The sequence below is a fragment of the Heptranchias perlo genome, chromosome 26 (assembly GCF_035084215.1).
Source record: "Heptranchias perlo isolate sHepPer1 chromosome 26, sHepPer1.hap1, whole genome shotgun sequence".
Taxonomy (NCBI): domain Eukaryota; kingdom Metazoa; phylum Chordata; class Chondrichthyes; order Hexanchiformes; family Hexanchidae; genus Heptranchias; species Heptranchias perlo.
In genome coordinates, this window is record NC_090350.1 from 23,381,578 (window position 1) to 23,404,012 (window position 22,435).

At 46.1% G+C, this 22,435-nt stretch overlaps 1 protein-coding gene across 1 annotated transcript; it reads right to left on the reverse strand.

Annotated features, from left to right (window-relative positions):
* Nucleotides 1–321: 321 nt before the first annotated feature.
* On the reverse strand, nt 322–15,356 carry LOC137342763 (uncharacterized). The gene is made up of 5 exons (XM_068006942.1): nt 15,306–15,356; nt 12,893–12,992; nt 5,942–6,066; nt 2,041–2,127; nt 322–574 (listed from the first exon to the last, which is right to left on the reverse strand). Exons 1-5 carry the CDS (start codon nt 15,354–15,356, stop codon nt 326–328), a joined length of 612 nt encoding a protein of 203 aa, XP_067863043.1. The 3' UTR covers nt 322–325.
* Between the last annotated feature and the right edge of the window lie 7,079 nt (nt 15,357–22,435).

Here is a 22,435-nt window from a genome sequence, read left to right on the forward strand (position 1 = left end):
GGCAGTTCAACTTTTCCTCCTAACAGTTACTAGAGGTGAGCTTTTTAATGTCACTTTGGAGAAAGCTACACAAAATGTCTGCTCCCAGGCTGCCCCTAATTAGTTAATCTAAAGTATAGTAACAAAGGGCATCTGAGACAGCAATACAAGACATTACCTTTATAATATTCAGGAATCACAAGGAATTTATTAGAATATACCCATTTTTGAAATTGAATTTCTTTTTCAATATTCATTTACTTAAATTTGTAAAATACTGACAACCTAATAGCTTTTAAAGATGTCTTTGTGTCAGATGATTTTCAACAAATAGAGATGCAGATAGTTATAAAGTTATTAGTAAAGTGCAACAAGTATGCATTTGGAGGCATTTTGATTGTTTTCCCCAAAACATTCTTTTCAAATAAATCCATATTCTATAACCTTTGTTCTGGATAAGGAATTCAATCATTTCCACATTGTTTGCAGCAGCTGCTACATGAAGCGCAGTCCTGCCGAACATATCACAGTGATTCACTGCAGCACCTTGCTCCACAAGAAACTCTGCAACATCCACTTTCCAGTTCCGAGCCACCTGCATCAATTACATAAATATGACACAATATCAGGGCGCAATGTCAATATCATATACTTGTTAATGCTTAAACCCCAAGTTTTCTTAATTAAATTAAGAAGAACTTGACAAAATTACCATCAACCTGAAATGGAATAAAACACCTTTCTAGTGTGTTTACTTAGTTGTGCAATTTCCTATATTTATCATTAATGCCATTATCTTGCTTCATTAGTTGTATCTAGGATCATGATCCCCAGTCTCAGCAGCCTGTGCTCGTAAAGAAGGACTTTGGACCCAATGTGTTTCAGGACAGGGAGCCAACGAGTTTGGGAGGACAGCAGTAATAGGAGAGTGGGGCTTAGTGCAGGATAGAATGTAGTGGCAGAGATCTGTACAAATTGGACTTTATGATATTTGAGCTCAGAAGAATGGTAAGAAGAGCTCTGGAGATGTTGAGCCTGGAGGTGATGAGGGCATGGATGAAGGTTTCAGCACAGTGGGGGCAAGGTACGGATGGAAGTGTCAGGGATGTGCAAATACATAGTATTGATGGAACAATATGGGATTTGAGGCTCAGCTCAGGGTGAAACATGACACCAAGGTTGTGCACCATCTGATTCAGTCTGATTGAGCAGCCAGGGTAAGGGAGGGCATCAATTACTAGAGTGAAGTGCTTTTGGTGGGAGACAATCAGGATGGCTTTGGTCTTTCTCATGTTAAGTTGCAGAAAATGTTGACTCACCCATGACTTGGTAATTGTGGAGTCAAAAATGGTGGCAACGACAAGGTAGAGCTGGATATCATCAGCAATACATACAGAAGTCAATCCCATGTTAAATGAGGAACAGTGTGAAGAGGAAGAATAGGAGCACGTCAAGGACAGGACATTGGAGAATTCCCATGCTGATTATTTGGGGCAAAAGGAGAAGCTGTTGCAGGAGATGTGCTGCTGCATTAAGATAGGTATGAGTGAATGGAACCAAGCGAGGAGACAGGCCATGGAGGAGGACAGAGTGCTTGACCATGTTTAACATCAAAAAGAAGGATCGCACACCATGGTCTCAGTCAAAGAATGTCAGTGACATTGACCAAAATGATTCATGTGCTGTGAGCAAGATGGAAACTGAACTGAAGAGATAAAACAGGAAATGAGGACAGAGGTAAGTGCGGGGGAAGAGTGGCAATGATATCTCAGGGACATGAAAGAGAAAAGGGATGTTGGAGAGGATGGAGGGGGTCACTGGTCAAATACAATTCCATGATTCCTTTATAAAAATTAGGATTATATAGAAAATAGTAAAAAAAGATTTGTACTGGAGACCCAGATTTTATACAGTTATGTGGTCAGGTTTGATAAAGGATCTATTGGTTGAGCGCTACCTAATCTCAGTTATGATTCAGGTAATTGCCCTTAAATCAGTTTGAAAAGTAGGTGTTCCAATATATAATCCACTAATAGATATGCAAGATTAAGTACATTTTACCTCATGCAGAACAGTGTGTCCATACGTATCCATGAAATTTACGTTAGCGCCATTTTTTAAAAGTATCTCCAGGTAACTTAGATCAACCTAACAAAAAAAAGGGCATGTCAAGACAGAAATTCAAACTTACTTAATATTTGACAAGAAGCAAGAGGGTAGATTTTCATCTTTGCTGCGTCAGGGGATGCTCAGTTCCCAGGTGCAGCAAAGAGGAGGTGGGGGTGGAGATCTGTTATATTAGCTCCCTGCATCTACAGCAGTGCCCTGGAATTTTCTTGGTGGATGTTCTGCAATGGGAGCCCCAGAAGCAGGCGATGCATGACCCTCCACAGACCGAAGGGTCTGCAGGGGTTCCAGGAACACCTCGATGACGGTGTCTGCCTAAAGGTAATTTGATGTACCTACCTGTTCTTAATAAACAAGGATCTTTGGGCCTCATACCCAGCAGGCTGCTTCTGGAGAGCAGTAGTCCTTGGTGCCGGCTGCCAGCTACAGACTTCTCATGCTCATACCTGTGCTCCTATTCGAGTGAAACCCCTCCCACCAGCCGCCGCGCCTCCCCCCATTTCCAGTGCATAGCCCTACTCCCACAATAGGTGCAGTGCATCTCTGACACACTGGGCTATAAATTGGGCCATGTAGCACCCGTTTTTTTAGGCGCTATGCGACCTCCTAACGTCCCAAAATGGCATCCGGAACGCATGCGCATGCGCAGATAATGAATGCCGGAACCATGTAAAGCAAGGAGAATATGCGTTAGATGAGTGTGCAACGCTGATTTAAAGGAATAGATACCATTTTGGCACTCAACACCCCAGCCAATGCACTGTCTTAACCACAAATAGCTGAACATGTCGTAGACGGCCTGGAGGACCCCCCCCAACCCAGCACTATTTAAAGGGACCATGCAGGATTTACAGGTTAGTTGCTGGATTATTGCTTCTGGCTGCTGATGCATTTGTACCTGTTTTTGGAGATCTCCTATACGTGAATACTAGGACCAGGGGACCTAGCCTAAAATTTAGAGCCAGGACTTGCAGGAGTGAAGTTAGGAAACACTTCTACACGCAAAGGGTGGTTGAAGTTTGGAACGCTCTTCTGCAAATGGCTGTTGATGCTAGCTCAACTGTTAACTTTAAATCTGAGATCGATGGATTTTTGTTATCCAAGGGTATTAAGGGATATGGGGCTAAGATCGGTATATGGAGTTAGGTCACAGATCAGCTGTGATCTCATTGAATGGCAGAACATGCTCGAGGGGCTAAATGCCACTGCTACTTGCTGCCTCCTGTTATGCATCACTTTCTCCTGCAAGAAAGCGGGATGTGTGTCGGTGAGCGTCCTGCAGGATGTGTAGGTGATGTGATTGTCATGGTTGAATAGCTGCCAGTGTGTGTGATCTGAGTTGTGGGTATGTGGCTTGCAACAGTGGTAATGTGTGAGGGTGAGAGGAAGCATCTGATTGGAAGAGTTGAGTACTGATTGAAAGAATTTGTTGCTAGTTGGGTGAAGGGGGGTATAGTGCGTGGAGGAGTGGATGCAGCTAGTGGTGCAGTTGGTCGGAGATGCCACTTGACAGTTGACCTCACTCACCTTGGCCACTCATGTCAAAGCACTGAACTTCTTCCTGCATTTCATCCATGTTCATGGTGCTATGCGCCTGGCATTGACTTTGTTCCCTACTGCCTCCCAATGCCTCTTGAGCATATGTCTGGAGGGCCTCTTGCCTCACTGCATATATAGGATGCCCCTCCTTCCTTCCACCTCTTGCACCTAGGCCTCTAGTGCATCATCAGAGGACCTTGGTGCACGCTCTCTCGCAGGCCTGGTACAAACTCAGATCGGAATATTGGTGAGGTCAAGCTTGCAGATTGGAGGATGTGGGATTTAGTAGTGCGCAACCATTATTCAATGTTTTCACATAACTCAACAGCTTGTAGACATAGGGACAGGATCTGCATCTGTGTCTTACGTGTGCGATGTCTGATCTCCGTTCAGACCCGTATTTTATTTTTTGCAAATAAGAGGTGCAGGCTGCCTTTAAGAGGTGCGGGCCATTCATGCGATATCTGGGCCCTCCTACTGGTAAGAAGTCACTGAACAACGCAGCTAGGCCTGGCTGCTCGCACTGGAATCAGGTAAATGACCAGGCAGAACGAATCTCATGTGCTGCCTGCATCAGAACGACCGGGCACGGGTTAATTGTGCACCACGACACCCACGCTCGGATTCGGGGGTTATCAAATTTAACCTCCAACAAGTTTATATGGTGTATGGTGGGGGGTGGGGGAGAGGAAATCTGGACCTCAGTACAGTTCCGGAAACTTCTTGTCAAAACAATTATAAACGAAGCATTTTTTGGGGGAGGGGAGAATTATAGGCACACTTGTTTATCCTACAAGTTGAAACAATCGTGCACTGAAACAGTTACTCACAAATAAGTTAAACATAGAAGGCATTCAGCATGCTTGGTTTCATTGGTCAGAACATTGAATACAGGAGTTGGGATGTCTTGTTGAAGTTGTACAAGACATTAGTAAGGCCACACTTGGAATACTGTGTACAGTTCTGGTCACCCTATTATAGAAAGGATATTATTAAACTAGAAAGAGTGCAGAAAAGATTTACTAGGATGCTACCGGGACTTGATGGTTTGACTTATAGGGAGAGGTTGGATAGACTGAGACTTTTTTCCCTGGAGAGTAGGAGGTTTAGGGGTGATCTTATAGAAGTCTATAAAATAATGAGGGGCATAGATATGGTAGATAGTCAAAATCTTTTCCCAAAGGTAGAGGAGTCTATAACGAGGGGGCATAGATTTAAGGTGAGAGGGGAGAGATACAAAAAGGTCCAGAGGGGCAATTTTTTCACTCAAAGGGTGGTGAGTGTCTGGAACGAGCTGCCAGAGGCAGTAGTAGAGGCGGGTACAATTTTGTCTTTTAACAAGCATTTGGACAGTTACATGGGTAAGATGGGTATAGAGGGATATGGGCCAAGTGCAGGCAATTGGGACTAGCTTAGTGGTATAAACTGGGCGACATGGACATGTTGGGCCGAAAGGCCTGTTTCCATGTTGTAAACTTCTATGATTCTATTATGTTACACCAAACTGTATACTGTAGGTAAGTACTTTAGGAACAGATTACTGAACTAACATTAAAACATTCTTTTAATTATACTAGTCAATCTCCCGTGGTATTGTACATGAGGAGTCAAGAGTAAGTGCAGTCTTCAAGTCAAGGAGAGTTAGAGGGTGCAAATTGCACCATGGCTGAGGTAAGGCTGCAAAGATTGGGGGCAGAGGGATAAAATATAGCATGGTACAGCAGGGGGGGGGGGGGGGGGGAGGAGAAGGTATACCGGGTTGGGGCAAGGTAGATACTGGTGGGATGGGGAAAGAGGAAGTTACAGCAGAGCTGGAGGGTGAGGTAAGTAAAGCGATAGAAGAGGAGAGTTAGAGATCTTCAGGGGATGGCAGATAATCAAAATTTGCCAAAAGATGTCAGAGGCTAAAGGAAGTGGCTACACTGTTGGAACCAGCGACGAGTTGGGGGAACTGCGGATGGGTTGCAGTATGGGGAGGAGATGAGGGAGGATAGGGAAAAGGGAAGGGGGAAGCGTCCGCTCTGCTTACCAGCCCGCCCCTTCTGTTTAACAGCAACATTGCCGCGCCTCTTCCCCCAGTGTTTGTTAAGTGGCTTCCCTGGCTGGTGGGGTGCCCTTGTTTAATCGCTCGCCCACTCACCTCACTGGTTTTGTAATACTGTGGCCTGTCGCTTGCTGCTGCTGCCCCCCAAAGCTCTATGGTAACCGGAGAGAAAAGCCAGTAGAATTTAGAATTTGGTTTCTGGGTTTGAAGGCAAAAGGTGCACTCTTAAGTCTAAAAATATTTGGCTATTACCTCATTTGAAGTTTTCAGATTGATGAACTGTTCAAAGAAGGCTCTGCTGGTCATTTTTGATTGTTGCTGAACTAAACTCAGTTCAGAATCGTCAAATTCATCGATTATTATAGTTGAAAAAGTTTCTGACGATATAGAACCAGATTCAGAAGAAATTATGGTGGGGATGAGAAAAAAGTTACAGTGTTAAAACAAATTCCCAACTGAACATCTCAGTGCATAATGTGACAACCTGATTTATTAAAGTTATCCCTCAAAGGCATGCTGCTCTCCCATGGGCTTATCTCTTCCTTCTATTTTATGAAAACATAAAACATGTAAAGCCTATTTGGGCCACCCACTATCAATGCCATAGAGAATAGCTCCCACAACCTCTACCTGCAGCAAAATGAGAGAAACCCAGTTCAAGTGTATCTCACTCCACACAAATTCCACCTGGCCCTTAGATAAGTGTTCATGAATTTCAAGCTATACAAGCATACAATTGCATACTCTTGTCATGGTTCTGCCTCTAACCTGTAAGGACAGAGGTTCTGAAGGTTAATGGGAGTTGTGATGGACATACCATCTGAGTTGAGCCACAAAAAGGTGTCTTCCTCAGATTATGTAGTATTATATAAAAATTACATCATGGATACAACCCATTCAGTCCAACCAGTCCATGTTGATGCTTATCCTCCACAACAGCAGTAGTCCTAAATCCCATGTGCCCACCCTGTTCCTATATCCCTTTATTCCCCTTTCTTCCAATCACCTATCTAACCTATTATTAAATGTTCTCTGCTTCAGTCGCTAACTTCAGTAGTGCATTTCACAGCCTCACAACCCTGTTAAAATTTTTCTCTAGCTCTCTGACCAAAATCTCTTGCATTTAATCTTACGTCTGTACCCCATTGTGCAAGACCCCATAATTATTAAAAACAGTGCTTCTATCTGCTCTGTCCCATCCTTTCATAATTTTAAACACGTCTTTCAAATCACCTCATTATCTTATCTGTTTTAAATAAAACAGCCTCAATATTTCATATTTTTATTTCCTCATACCAGGCAGTATCCTAGTGAATATGTGCCATACCTACTCTATTGCCTCAACATCTTCCTATTGTGTGGAACCCAAAACTACACACAGTACTCCAACTATAGGCTTACTAAGGTTTTATATGCTTTCACCCTTATATAGAATCATAGAATGGTTACATCACAGAAGGTGGCCATTTGGCCCGTTGAGCCTGTGCCTGCTCTCTGCAAGAGCAATCCAGCTAGTCCCACTCCCCCGCGCTTTCCCCATAGCCCTGCAAATTCTTTCCCTTCAAGTACTTGTCCAACTCCCTTTTGAAAGCCACCATCGAGTCTGCCTCCACCAACCCTCCAGGCAGTGCATTCCAGATCATAACCACTCGCTGTGTAAAAAGGTTTTTGCTCATGTTGCCCTTGGTTCTTTTGCCAATCACCTTAAATCTATGTCCTCTGGTTCTTGATCCTTCCGCCAATGGGAACAGTTTCTCTTTATCTACTCTGTCCAGACCCTTAATGATTCTGAATACCTCTATCAAATCTCCTCTCAACCTTCTCTGCTCTAAGGAGAACAACCCCAGCTTTTCCAGTCTATCCACGTAACTGAAGTCCTTCATCCCTGGACCCATTCTAGTCAATCTTTTCTGCACCCTCTCCAAGGCCTTCACATCCTTCCCAAAGAGCATTGCCCAGAATTGGACACAGTACTCCAGCTGCGGCCGAACCAGTGTTTTATAAAGGTTCATTATAGCTTCCTTGCTGTTGTACTCTATGCCTCTATTTATAAAGCCTAGGATCCCATATGCCTTTTTAACTTCTTTCTCAACCTGTCCTACCACCTTCAACGATTTGTGCACATATACCCCCAGATCTCTCTGTTCCCGCACCCCTTTTAGAACTGTACCTTTTGGCTTGGATTTTACATTCTGTACCCCTTGCCATAAAACCCAGCATTCCATTAACTTTTTTATGGCCTTATCCACTCGAAGTGCTACTTTTAATTCCTTGTGAAAATGAATCCCCAAATCCCTCTGTCTTCCACATTACCCAGCTTTTCCACAGTCAAAGCACATTTACTACTTTTATTTTTTAAACCAAAATATACCAACTCACATTTACTGACATTAAATTCCATCTGTCACTTTTTTTACCCATTCCACCATCTTATCCATATCCCCTTGGAACTTCCTCCGGTCCTCAGAGTTATTTACTATGTCTGCTATTTTAGTATCATTTACAAATTTGGACACCACTGCCTCCAGGCTAAAATTAACCCCTCTGTGTTTTATTTTACTATCATCTGCAAATTGGGACGCCAGTCCCTCTGGCCCTATTTCCAAATCATTGATGTGCAGAGTGAACATAAGCGGACCCAGAATAGAATCCTGTGGGACACCCCTCCCGTCAGTTTCAATTTTCTCCCCTCCCCCGTTTCCAAATAACTTTACCTACTCCTGTGCAGTGCCTTGTCAAAGGCTTTCTGAAAGTTCATGTACACCACATCCACCGCATTTCCTCTATCCACCATTTCTGTCACCTCCTCAAAGAACTCTTTCAGGTTTGTCAAGCATGATCTTCCTTTACGAAATCTGAGTCTTGCATAATGATATCTCCAACAGAAGGACAAGAGCAGTATTATCATAGGAGAACACCATCATGTCCAACCAGGGATGGACAATAAATGTGACCTTGCCAGCATTGCCACATTATATAAACAAATAAATAAAAAACATGCAGATAAGCAACTGTGGGGTAGTTGCCAATCTGAGCGAGTAAAACATGGACTACAAATGAAGCTAGGGAAAACACCACAAAGAACACCACCAAAGGAACTTTGGGATCATCGGATGATCAAAGTGTTCTAATTCCCTATGACCCAGACTAGCACCTCCAGAGACACTAACACCTTACCCATACCAGTTCAAATCAAGGCCCTGATCCCGCTAAAACTAAATTTGTCTCTCCCAAGGAAAGATCCTGGCTCTGTCAAGCCTTCACACTTGGTTCTTCCAAAATATACAGAACTATGCAGGATCCTCCATGAAATACACACAAGTCATAATGTACTATAATCCAAGAAAATGTGTAAATTTGTTGATCAAATAAAAGACAAGGAAGAGAGACTGCTACTATACATTAATAGGGTACCATTCCATATGTGATATTGTATAACATGTCACAATGCATAGTAAAACACTAGCCTATAATTGTACATTGCACAGCATCTCACTGATCTAGAACACAACTGTACATTGTGATACCTGAGTAAAAGCACATATACTAAGAACAAGCCAGAATTTTTTTAAATATAACTGATGATGAACTTCAGTCAAGAGACTGAAGAGTCCTTCTTGACCTGTTTGCAGCTTTTGATATGGTTGGCCACACCGTCCTTCTCCAACATCTCTCCTCCGTTGTCCAGCTGGGTGGGACTGCCCTCACCTGTTTCCATTCTTATCTATTCAGTCGTGGACAGAGAATCTCCTGCAATGGCTTCTCTTCTCGCTCCCGCACCGTTACCTCTGGAGTCTCCCAAGGATCTATCCTTGGCCCCCTCCTATTTCTCATCTTCATGATACCCTTCATATCATCTTAAACTATCTCAGGTTCCACATGTACGCTGACACCACCCAGCTCTACTTCACCACCACCTCTCCCAACCCCTCCACTGCCTCTGTGTGGTTAGGCTACTTGTCCGACATCCAGTACTGGATGAGCAGAAATTTGCTCCAGTTAAATATTGGGAAGACCGAAACCATTGTCTTCAGCCCCTACCATAAATCCTATTCCCTAGCCGCCGATTCCATTCCCCTCCCTGGCCACTGTCTCAGGCTGAACCAGATTATTTGCAACCTCGGATTCTATTTGATCCTGAGCTGAGCTTCCGACCCCATATCCTCTCCATCACCAAGACCGCCTACTTCCACCCACGTAATGTCGTCCACCCCTACCTCAACCAATCTGCTATTGAAACCCTCATCCATGCTTAAGTTGCTTCCAGACGCAATGTTCTCCTATCTTCCACCCTCCATAAATTTGAGCTCATCCAAAATGCCGCTGCCCATATTCTAACTTGCACTAAGTCCCATTTACCCATCACTCTGTGCTTGCTGACCTACATCCACCAATACCTCATATTTAAAATTCTCATCCTTGTGTTCAAATCCCTCCATGGCCTCACCCCTCCCTATCTCTGTAACCTCCTCCAGCCTTACAACCCTCCGAGGTCTCTGCGCTCCTCCAATTCTAGCCTCTTGCACATCCCCGATTTGAATCGCTCCACTATTGGCAACCGGCTTTCATCCGCCTAGGCCCGAAGCTCTGGAATTCCCTCCCTAAACCTCTGCATCTCAACCTCTCTCTCCTCCTTTAAGAGGCACCATAAAACCTACCTCTTTGACCAAGCTTTTGGTCACCTGTCCTAATATCTCCTTATGTGGCTCGGTGTCACATTTTGTTTGATAATTGCTCCTGTGAAGCGCCTTAGGATGTTTCACTATGTTAAAGGTGCTTCTATAAATGCAAGTTGTTGTTGTTGTTGTTGATGATGATTTCCCTCAACAGCAGCCTTGCCATCAGAACTATGGTGGTGGGAAATTATGGTTATGGTTGCATATTAGTTTATTACAATGTGTAAGTATTATAATTACCGTGCTGTTTTTAGTTAGAATAGACCAGCAGAAAATAAGTTGAGGTCCAAAGCATAGGCTTTTGATGTGGACAGAAATTGCCAAAAAATGGACAGAGGTTATAATAGTCTCCTATACTGTAATGGCACAATTCAGAATAAATAGTTTTATAAATAATTTGGGATTTTTGTAGTGATTTTTTAAATGCTTAGCATTTTTTTCTCCATCACTAACAAAAAAGTTTTACTTTGTACACATTGACTTCCCAATAAATTTAAATTATGCACAACACAAAAGCATAGTCACGTGTTCTTTTGTTAACCTTTCAGCAGTTGAGCAATATGGTTAACAGGTTATAGTTGTTCACTAATTACTGACTCAACAACAACTTGCATTTATATAGCACCTTTAACATATTAAAATGTCTCAGGAGTGTAATCAGACAAAAACTGACATTGAGTCAAAGAAGGGGACATTAGGACAGCTGACCAAAAGATTGTTGAAAGAGGTAGGTTTTAAGGAACATCTTAAAGGAGGAGAGGCGGAGAAGTTTAGGGACGGAATTCCAGAATTTAGGACCTGGACAGCTGAAGGCACGGCCGCCAATGGCAGGGCGAAGGAAGTCAGAGATGCACAAGAGGCCAGAATTGGAGGAATGCAGAGTTCTCAGTGGGTTGTAGGGCTAGAGGAGATTACAGAGATAGGGAGGGCTGAGGGATTTGAAAACAAGGATGAGAATTTTAAAATCGGGGCATTGCCGGACCAGGAATCAATGTAGGTCAGCGGGCACAGGGGTGATGGGTGAATGGGACTTGGTGCGAGTTAGGATACGGGCAGCAGAGTTTTGAATGAGCTCAAGTTTATGGAGGGTGGAAGATGGGAGGCCGGCCAGGAGAGCATTGGAATAGTCAAGTCTAGAGGTAACAAAGGCACGGATGAGGGTTTCAGCAGCAGATGGGCTGAGACGGGAGATGTTATGGAGGTGGACGTTGGCAGTCTTGATAATGGAGCAGATATGGGATTGGAAACTCATCTCAGGGTTAAATAGGATGCCAAGGTTGCGAACGGTCTGGTTCAGCCTCAGATAGTTGCCAGGGGGAGGGATGGAGTCGGTGGCGAGGGAACGTAGTTTGTGTCAGGGACTGAAGACAATGGCTTCAGTCTTCCCACTATTTAGTTGGAGGAAATTTCTGCTCATCCAGTACTGGATGTCGGACAAACAGCGTGACAAATCAGAGGCAGTGAAGGAGTAGAGAGTAGTGGTGGTGAGGTCGAGTTGGGTGTCGTCAGCATATTTGTGGAACCTGATGTGTTTTATGATGATGTTGCCGAGGGATAGCAGAGAGTTGAGAAAGAGGAGGGGGCCAAGAATACATGCTTGGGGGAGTCCAGAGGTAATGGTGCGGGAGTGAGAAGAGAAGCCATTGCAGGTGATTCTCTGGCTACAACTGGATTGATAGGAATGAAGCCAGGTGAGGGCAGTCCCACCCAGCTGGATGATGGAGGAGAGGCGTTGGAAAGGATGGTGTGGTCAACCGTGTCAAAGGCTTCAGACAGGTCGAGAAGCATGAGGAGGGATAGTTTACCACGGTCAAAGTCACATAAGATGTCATTTGTGACTTGGATAAAGGTCGCTTCAGTGCTGTGGCAGGGGCAGGAACCTGATTGGAGGTGTTCATACATGGAATTGAAGGAAAGATGGGCACAGATTTGGGAGGTGGACATTCAAGGACTTTGGAGAGGAAAGGGGGGTTGGAGATGGGGCGATAGTTTGCAAGAACAGAGGGGTCAAGGGTGGGTTTTTTGAGGAAGGGGGTGATGACGGCAGATTTGAAGTAGAGGGGACCCGAGGAGAGGGAACTGTTAATAATATCTGTTAACATGGGAGCCAGGAAGGGAAGTTGGGTGGTCAGCAGTTTGGTGGGAATAGGGTTGAGGGAGCAGGAGGTGGGTCTCATGGACAAGGTGAGCTAGGAGAGGGCATGAGGGGAGATAGGGGAGAAACTAGAGAAAGATATGAGTTCAGGCGTAGGGCAGGGGGAACCTTAGGGGAAGTTTGGCTTAGTGGGTTAGGGGAAGGGAGGGAAGCGACAGAGCCAACTGAATGGATGGTCTCAATCTTAGTGACAAAGGTGTCCATGAGAACTTCTTGTTGGAGGTGAGGGTGGATGGAGCAGGGGAAAGGGGTTTGAGAAGACAGTTTGTAGTGAAGAGAAGTCATATTTAACAACTAATTAAAGAAAATACACTGCATAAACCTATGACAGCATCTTTAAGCCCAATACCTAATAAACTTCCTAAGACTAACCAAGAAATGAAGTGCTCAGATCTTCTGATCGCACATGTCCTACAACGCTAAGTGAGCTTTGTGATAACTTCTTGGGGTCTCCTTTTGGAAATATATAACCCTACAGGGATTAATAAAAAAAACACAAATAATATAGTTGTTACATTTAAATTTAATGTTGCCCTTTTCTGTACAATAGGGGGGAAGTGAAGAGGGGGAGGGGAGGGGGAGGGGAAGAGGGGGGGGAGGGGGGAAGAGGGGGGGAGGGGGGAAGAGGGGGGGGAGGGGAAGGGGAGGGGGGGGAGGGGGGAAGGGGAAGGGGGGGAGGGGGGAAGAGGGGGGAAGGGGAAGGGGGGGAGGGGGGGGAGGGGGGGAAGGGGGGGAGGGGGGGGAGGGGGGGAGGGGGGGGAGGGGGGGAAGGGGGGGGGGGGGAGGGGGGGAAGGGGGGGAGGGGGAGGGGGGGAGGGGGAGGGGGGGGGGGGAGGGGGAGGGGGGGGGGGGAGGGGGAGGGGGGGAGGGAGGGGGGGGAGGGGGGGAGGGAGGGGGGGAGGGGGAGGGGGAGGGGGGGAGGGGGAGGGGAAGGGAAGGGGGGGGAAGGGGGAGGGGGGGAAGGGGGAGGGGGGGGGGAAGGGGGAGGGGGGAGGGGGGGAGGAGCAGGGGGGAAGGGGGGGAGGAGCAGGGGGGGGGGAGGAGCAGGGGGGGGGGGAGCAGGGGGTAATTGGCAAGGAGGGGATTAGGAGACAAGGGGTGAGAGGGTCGGAGGGTAAGGGTGATATAAAATTTCCTACTTCCATTTTCTGAACAATTCCAAGTGTTGTGACTGGTGCTGGTCAAACGCGCTCGGCCGCTTCCGACTTCACTCCTTTGAGCACGAGCTTCACCCCCATCCCAACCGCTGCTGCTCTCCGCGCATGCGTATCATGGTTACAATACAATGGCGGTGTGCTGGGTATTTGTTGTTTGTACTGGCGCTTTATTTGGTCCTTTTGGTTGTTTGGAAAACTTCTGTTAAGCCGGTGATCAGATGATTAATCCTATCCGAAATCTTTACATCCTTTTTAGATGTTGACGAACCTACTATGTTTTTCTAACTTTTTTGTTATTTCATATTTCCAGCATTTGCATGTTTTTAATCCTTGCTCTTATTTGTTGTAATAAGTGTTATTTTCTTTGGTGAAAGCGCCATTACTTACTATTGGTAGGAGTGACGTCCTTTGCTTTCACAAAACTTTAAATGGGCTTTATTTTGGGGCACGGGATCAGCTAAGATCAGTTCCTGGAACACTTTCCAGTTAAAGTATGCAACCGTGGTCCTTCGGAATAGATTCACAGTTGTTGCTAAAATACTTTAGTCATATGTTGTGCAATTTCTGCACCAGTGAGACCAATCCATCAAGTTTTACTGTAAGTACTGGATGGCTAAGGCCAAAAGAGAAAGAAAAAAACTGCATTTGTATAAGGTCTTTCACAAGTTCAGGAGGTCCCAAAGCACTTTACAACCAGTGAAGTACTTTTGAAGTATATTTGCAACCATGGATAAGGAAACAAGGCATCTAATTTGCGCACAGCGAGCTCCTACAAACAGCAATTAAATAAATGCCCAGATAATCTGTTTAGTGATGTTGGTTGAGGAATAAATATTGGCCAGTACAATGGGAGAACTCCCCTACCTTTTTGAATAATGCCATGGGATCTCTTGGGTGGATGTAAGACAGAGCCTTGCTTTAATGTGCAGCACTCTCAGTTCTGTATTGAAATGTTAGTTTAGATTATATGCACAAGTCCTGGAGTGGGGTTTGAACCCACAACCCTCTGATTTAGAGGTGAGAGTGTTACCACCAAGCCAAGGCTGAATCTTGGAAATTAAGATTTTTGGAGAAAAATATTGCTACTGCATTGAAATGGCTAGTTAGAGTTTTTTTTACAGTGGGATGCACAGAAAGAAGTTCATTTGTTCACAAAAATACAGTGGCCATCACTGGAAATAAGTGAAACTTGGTAGGTTCTAACGAGTTGAAATTAATACAGACATCTTTTGCATGCATTAAAATTTGTATTTTATTTTCTCCCCAAAATTGTATTGTTCCAGTACAACATATATAAAAATAATTAAAGTGATAGAAAATAAACTGTTCGTGTCAATGGCGTAAATTTTAACATAGCGGCAGGATCTTAGCCAGGGGATCAATACGTGGGTGGGAAACTGGGAAAAAAAATTTGTGTGTTTTCTCGAGCGATTGTGACTCAATTGAAGGCCCTTAATGTAATTTCCAGGTTTCGCATCTCCAAGCTGTGCAGCGGGTGTACTGCACACCTGAATGATGTGCTGGGAGCTGGAGTATTTAAAGGGACATTGCAACCATGGATTTTGAGGGAGAAAGGAGGAATTGAAAGAAATGGAACAACATACGACGATGCCAGCACCCCACTTTACTGACTCCTCACTTGAGTTGCTACTGGCCGGTGTGAGGAGCACGAAGGACATACTGTACCCAGAGGATAGGAGGAAGTGCCCTGCTTCTGCCACCAAGAATGTCTGGCTCGAGGTGGAATAGGAGCTGAGCAGTAGGAGCACTGTGGCAAGGTCATGGGTGCAGTGCAGGAAGTGCTTTAATGACCTAACCATGTCAGGAAAAGTGAGTACAGTTACTGATTCACGTATATCCTGTGGTGTTCATTACTCCCCCTCTCACTCTGTCCTGCCAAACCTACTCCATCACATCACTCCGCACACTCACTTGAGTCTCATTATTAACTTACCTTCAGTTTCTGTGTACTTCCTCACCTCCCCATTTGTGAACCCATTACCCCCACTCGCCCCATTCCTGATGTAATGTCATGAATCTGTCTGATACTCACCCTCTGATGCATCTCTTTCATGGGCAGCCTCACCCAAAGCAATGCATCCATCAGGTGACCCAGCACCCTCTCTTCCATGTCTGATCTTTCTCCCCTTGTAGGAGAAGAGGGCGCAAAATGCACGGGAGAGGAGTAGGACTGGAGGAGGTCACCACAAACAGTGGCCCCAACAGAGGCGGAGGAGGAGACACAGGAATGCCTGGCTGTCGGAGATGCTGAGACTGGCACCCTGCAAATGTCTGGTGACAGAGCTTTAACATTCCTCACACACAACATGAATTGTTATCAATGGTTGACCTGTTGCACACCTCAGGATGCTCATTGCAACATCACTTCTGCAATGATTCTTAATCTTGCTGTATGTTTTCTTCCAGAGCCTTCAAGGAGTGCTTAAGGACGTGGACGAGGGTGATTCCTCAGAGGAGCTTCACGCCTCTGAAGTCGCACCATCACATTATAGTGAGCCATGCACCAGCACAGATACTCACACCTCAGTGGGTCCGATTGGAGAGAGAGTTAGGTTGTCGCCTGGTGATTCACCACACACAAGTGAGCACAAGCATACACTGGTGGTAGGGACAGCTGAGGAGAGTCTGCATTGGTGGGCGCACTCCTCTCCAAGCTCTGCTCAGCTGGACACAGATGCTGAACCCCGGAGGCCATCCTTGAAAAGGAGAATGATCGAGGTACAGATGCACCATTGCGACGTACTGGAAGATGTTCCATGCTCACTTTCCACAATATCGCAGAGGATGGAGGAATCCTCCTCAAGTATTAGTGAACTGGTGACGCAGCTAAGTGTGGGAATGTCTGCGATGGAGAGAATGGCAGCTTCTGTTGAGCTTCAAGCACGGCTCACAAGTGAGTTCATTCAGGCCCTAACAACGGCCGTGCAGACTCGGGGTGACCAACATTAGGCCACCTTAAACAGGCAGACAGATACATTAGCAGTGGCCTTACAAGGTAACAGAGATGTCCTCCAAGCTGTTGTCCAACAGAGTGGTAGGAGTGATGTGGCCCTGTTCCAGGAGAGGGATGATGGCAAAAGGGGACATGGAAGTGGGGACTCCACTCGAAGTGCTCCCATTTCTTAGCCATTGCTCCCCCCTTATCCGGTACCTGCAATGCTGCCTCTTCTCCAGATGGCCGAGTCTGCCCCTGCACAGCTGCAGGTGGATTAGTCTTTGGTGGGGCTCCCATGGGCTCCAAAACCCAGACGGCATAGCCTGAGAGCATCTCAGCAGTCAGGGCAGGGACCTGAGCAACCTACCACTCCCTCTGCTGAAGCCACAAGGGATGCACCCCGTAGAAGGAGTAGAATGATGAAGGCGGAGGTTTTGTGATTACCAAGGGGATGCACAAGGGTGTCTGACTAAATGTCATGTTTTTCATTTCTCTTTGTTTTTTTTATATTCACAATAAATGTCATACTTGTCACCAGCATTGCCAAGTCTTGTCCATTCTCGAGTCCCTTTCGTGAAAGCGCCCTTTCATGTGCCTCATCACGAATGGCAAGACTTGATGCCATCCATTGGCTGCTTTTACAATGGGTGTATGTGTGGTTGTAGGACTGTTTTGTGCAAATGGGGGCGCTGGTGTTGGCGGTGGTTGATCCAGGTGGTCTGAGTACTTCACTATCTTCGCTTTGCAGATCTCTTTATGAGAATCTCAAATATAAGTGACTCCCTGGCATCACGAGCAGCCAGGTGTGCCACTGCTGTGCAGATCGGCTGCCCATCACCCTCTTCCTTGTTGTCCTCCTCCTCCTTGTCTTCTTCAATATTGATAGCAGGTGCGGATGCTTCACGAGTGCATGGGACCTCATCCACCTGTAACCACCTCTGTTAAGCAATGTTGTGCAGTACGCAACACATGATTATTATTCTACATATCCTCGCCGGTGAGTACTGAAGGGTTCCCCCAGATGATCGAGGCACCTGAAGCGCATCTTGAGTATTCCTATGGCTTGACCTGGTGTTGGTGTTGTTGTACCGCTGCTGTGCCTCGCTGGTGGGGTTTCTCAGAGGTGTCATGAGCCACGTCTGCAGGGGTAACCCTTGTCTCCAAGAAGCAGCCATTAAGTCTGTCTTAGGCGTGGAAGAGGGCCTGGATGTTGGATTCGTGCAAAATGAAGGAATCATGGCAGCTGCCAAGGAATTTGGCACACACCTGCAGAAACCTCTTCCGGTGGTCACAAACTAGTTGTGCATTGATAGTGAAATCCCTTTCGGTTGACGAACAGTCCTGGCTCGTGCAGGTCCTCAGATTGTGATGTGTGTGCAATCAATTGTACCCTGTACCTGTGGGAAGCCAGCCAGAGAGTGGAAACCCACTGCCCTCTCAGTCATCGATGGGGAAGTTGATGTAGTCAAATGCCTGGGAAACAAGCCATCCGTAACCTGTCGTATACATTTATGTGCAGATGTCTGAGAGATCCTGTTGATGTCACATTGACATCCTGGAAGGATCCGGAGGGCAGTGGTGACTTTAACTGTGATGAGCAATGCGAGGCCACCAGGTCCAGCTGGGAGCAGCTCTGCATGAAGGAGCCTGCAGAAGTCTGTGACCACCTGGCGACTCAATCTGAGCCTTCACAGGCACTGGTCCTCAGAGAGGTCCAGGAAGCTCAGTCTCTCTGTGGACCCTCACAAATCGGTGGTGCCTCCTGCGACCTCGGCCCCTCTGTTGGTCCCCTCTCTGCTCTGCTGCAGGTCTTTGTGGCACACCTCTGACTTGTGGAGGTGCAACTCCCAGAACTGCACGCTATGCCTGTCGCGGATGCCGATGTGCCTCCTCCTCAGATGTACTACTGAATACATCCATTGCGCCCTCCATCCTGATGGTGTCAGTTTGAGGGGGTCCAAAATGTAGATAAATATATCTAAACACAAGAATTCTGAGTGTGAACAAAGAAATTTCAGTCTAAACACAAAGAACTCCCAGCCAAAGATTTGTTTGAGAGAACTGAGTGCCCTGCTGCAAAAACTCACCTTTTCTTCACGTGTGTCAATCACCAGTTTAAAGGTCCAAATGGGTGCCGGCTGTAACTCGCCTCCGTTTCCATGGCATGTTTCAAAGCCCAAGGGAGACACGTTCAGAAGCAGTTAAAATGGCTTGTGTAGTTCAAACCACAAAAATTTAACATCCTTAAGTAGTTTAAGTAGCTCAATTAGCCCTTTAAATATCGTCCCGCAGGCTTTAAGTGCCGATGGGACTTCCGGATTTCAGAAGTACTTACGCACCTAGATGCATCTGGATCAAACCTGTAAGTCGGCGATTTGGAGTTGGGATGCAGTCCCGCTCCCAAAATCGACAATTTTCACTGCCCACCCGCCCCCAACCCACCCGTTCTTTGGAGTTAAAATTTTCTCCAATGTGTCAACCTTGGCTCAATGGTAGCATTCTTGCCTCTGAGTCAGAATGGTGTGGGTTCAAGCCCCACGCCAGAGATTTGAGCACATAATCTTTGCTGGCACTTGAGTTCTGTATTGTTGGTGGTGCCATCTTTCAGATGAGATATTAAACCAAGTCTGCCCTGGGGATGTAAAAAATCCCATGGCACTATTTGCAAAAAAGCTGGGAAGTTCTCCCAGTACCCTGGCCAGTATTACTAAAAACAGATTATCTGCCCATGTGGGACCTTGCTGTGTGCGTTTCCTTACATTATAACAGAGATTACACTTCAAAAATACTTCATTGGCTATAAAGAGCTTTGAGACGTCCTGAGATCATGAAAGGTGCTATATAAATGCAAGTCCTTTCCTTTTCATTGTAGCTATTATGGAATTAGTGTAAAACTTCACAGAGGGCAACATTTGGGAACTCAGCTATGAATACATGATCCCTTTAAAGATATAGCATTAGCTCTAGGTATATGAAACCTGAGAGTATATACGTTTATAAACAAAACTCTTTGAAGACTCCAGTAACATTTCAGCATCACCCACAAGAATTGGTGACCTCCCCCATGATTTTACTAAAAACACATGCATTTTACATGCTCCGCACATGGCTATGTTCACGCATCCCCCCTAAAAATAGGAGGCTTCTCACATGATTGGTCTAGCTATAGCTTGGGAAATTTGGCGACCAGGATATTGGAACGATTTTTATCTCTTGCTGTGAGTACACTGATGTGGATCGTGGGGAGCCTACTTCATGTTGACTTCTTAAACACCCTATGTGATCTATCAGTCTCTAACCAGGAAAGTTATTCATCCCGTGTATCTAGTCTTGATACTTTATTTGGTGATTACACCCTTATTGTTACTACAAGTACTAATTTCATTATTATTCATGTGATTTGGTGTTTTTAAAGGAAAAAAAGGATTAAAAGTAGAAGAAGGGGGGGCTATATTAATGAGAAACAACACTGTACAGAAGATTGGAACCAACAAAGGGCTGAAAACACAAAGTCATTCTGTATTCTGTCTGAAATCCCAAAGCACTGTACTCTAAGAGCTGTATTTTCCTCTCCACTAATTTTAGCAAAAAAGTAGATGTGAGTATCATAGTAGATACAGCACAGGAGGAGGCCATTCGGCCCATCGTGCCTATGCCAGCTGTTTGAAAGAGCTATCCAATTAGTCTCATTCCCCAGCTCTTTCCCCCATCGCCCTGTAATTTTTTTTCCCTTCAAGTATTTGTCTAATTCCCTTTTGAAAGTTACTATTGATTCTGCTTCCACCACGCTTTTCCTTAAAACACCTTAAATCTGTGTCCTCTGGTTATTGACCCTTCTGCCACTGGAAACCGTTTTTCCTTATTTACACTATCAAAACTGTTCATGATTTTGAACAAATCTCCCCTTAACCTTCTCTGTTCCAAGGTGAACAACCCCAGCTTCTCCAATCTTTCCACATAACTGAAGTCCTTCATCTCTGGTACCATTCTAGTAACTCTCTTCTGCACCCTCTCTAAAGCCATGACATCCTTCCTAAAGTGTGGTGCCCAGAATTGAACACAATACTCCAGCTGAGGCCTAACCAGTATTTTATTAAGGTTGATCATAACTTCCTTGCTTTTGCACTCTATGGGCCCGATATTAGGAGGGAGGCGGGTTGGCAGCGGGGGGTCGACTGGGCGCATGGGTAACGCGCCCAGTGAAATCGGTGGGTTTGGCACGCGATTGTAAGTAAAGTGAAGCCACTTACCTTGGCTTCCAGGTTTTGCGCTGGAAAGCTGCGCAGTGGGCAGACTGCGCACCTGCATCATAGGCTGTCAGCTGGAGGAGCCCTATTTAAAGGGGCAGTCCTCCACTGACTGATGCTGCAGAAAATAGGCAAAATTACAGCATGGAGCAGCCCAGGGGAAAGGCTGCTCCGAGGTTTAATGATGCCTCACTCCGGGTCTTACTGGATGAGGAGGAGGAGGAGGAGGGGGAGGACAGAGATCTTCTCCCCGGCGGACGGGAGGATGTGGCCTGCCTCTGCCACCATGAAGGCCTGGCTTGAGGTGGCACAGGAGGTCACCAGCACCACCAACATATCACGCACCTACATACAGGAGGCGCTTCACTGACCGAACAAGGTCAGCTGAAGTGAGTACACTTACTCGTTTCCCTACACTCCGTCTGCCACATCAACGCCCCCACCCCACATCTCCTTCTGCACTGCCAACACTCCTCACACCCACTGAACCCTCATCCTCATCTTACCTGCACTTCCTCACCTCCCTAGTACTCATCCCAACACTACCACTCAACCCAATCCTCATACAATCTCATGGTTCTGTCTCGTACTCACCCTCATGCCTCTCTTTCACAATCAGCCTCACCCCACCTGCCACTACCTGTGCTGCAGCCACAGGGCATGCATCAAGTAGGTGCAGTAGGAAGCGTAAGGCAAACGTGTCGTGAGCATGAAGGGGATGCACAAGGGTGTTTGAAGGTTTGTCATGGTTTTTACTTATATTTGATTTCTGATCAACTCACATTACATATTATATTGTCACCACTACTGTCACGTCTTGGCCATTCTTGACTGGCTTGTGCAAAATGACCCTTTCATGAGGTTCTCCATGAACACCCTTGATGCCACCCATTGGGTCACCCTACAGTGGGTGTATGTGTAGTTGCATGACTACTTTGTGCAGGTGCCTGTTGCGCAGCACTGTGTTGTGTAGCTCCACGTGGCGGAGGTGGACGGCATGCCTGGTAAGGCTGGTGATGTTGCTCGTCCTCCAAAGGAGTGATGAATGCGGCAATGGAAACCCCCCCCCCCCCCATCCTGACGGTGTGAGTGTGAGGGGGTCCGCAAAGTAGGTAAATGTGTTTGGACAACAGAGTTTAGGGTATGATGTAATAATTTTGAGTGTGGAGACAACGGGGTGGCAAGCAAACCTTTGTCTGAGGTGACAAAGTGCCTTGCTGCAATGAATGAGGTATTCCCTCCAACTGTCAAGGAATCCTCTGCATCTCCCAGTGGCTGCTGATTGAAACACGTCTGCAACAACAGGGAGTGTTTCCCACAGCATAGGAAACATGCTGAGGAGTGTCCAAAATCACATCCCTGCTAAAATCTCTTCCCAATGAGGTCTGTTAACGACCTCAAGTACCTCCCTAACTATCTAAACTGTCATCCCGCCGGCTTTAATTACCGGTGGGAGTCCCGCATGCGGGAGCTGCGCGCGCACCGATTCACATCATTGGGGAACCCAGAAGTGGGCGGGTTGGAGCCGGGCTCCAGACCTGCTCCGGGGTTCCCC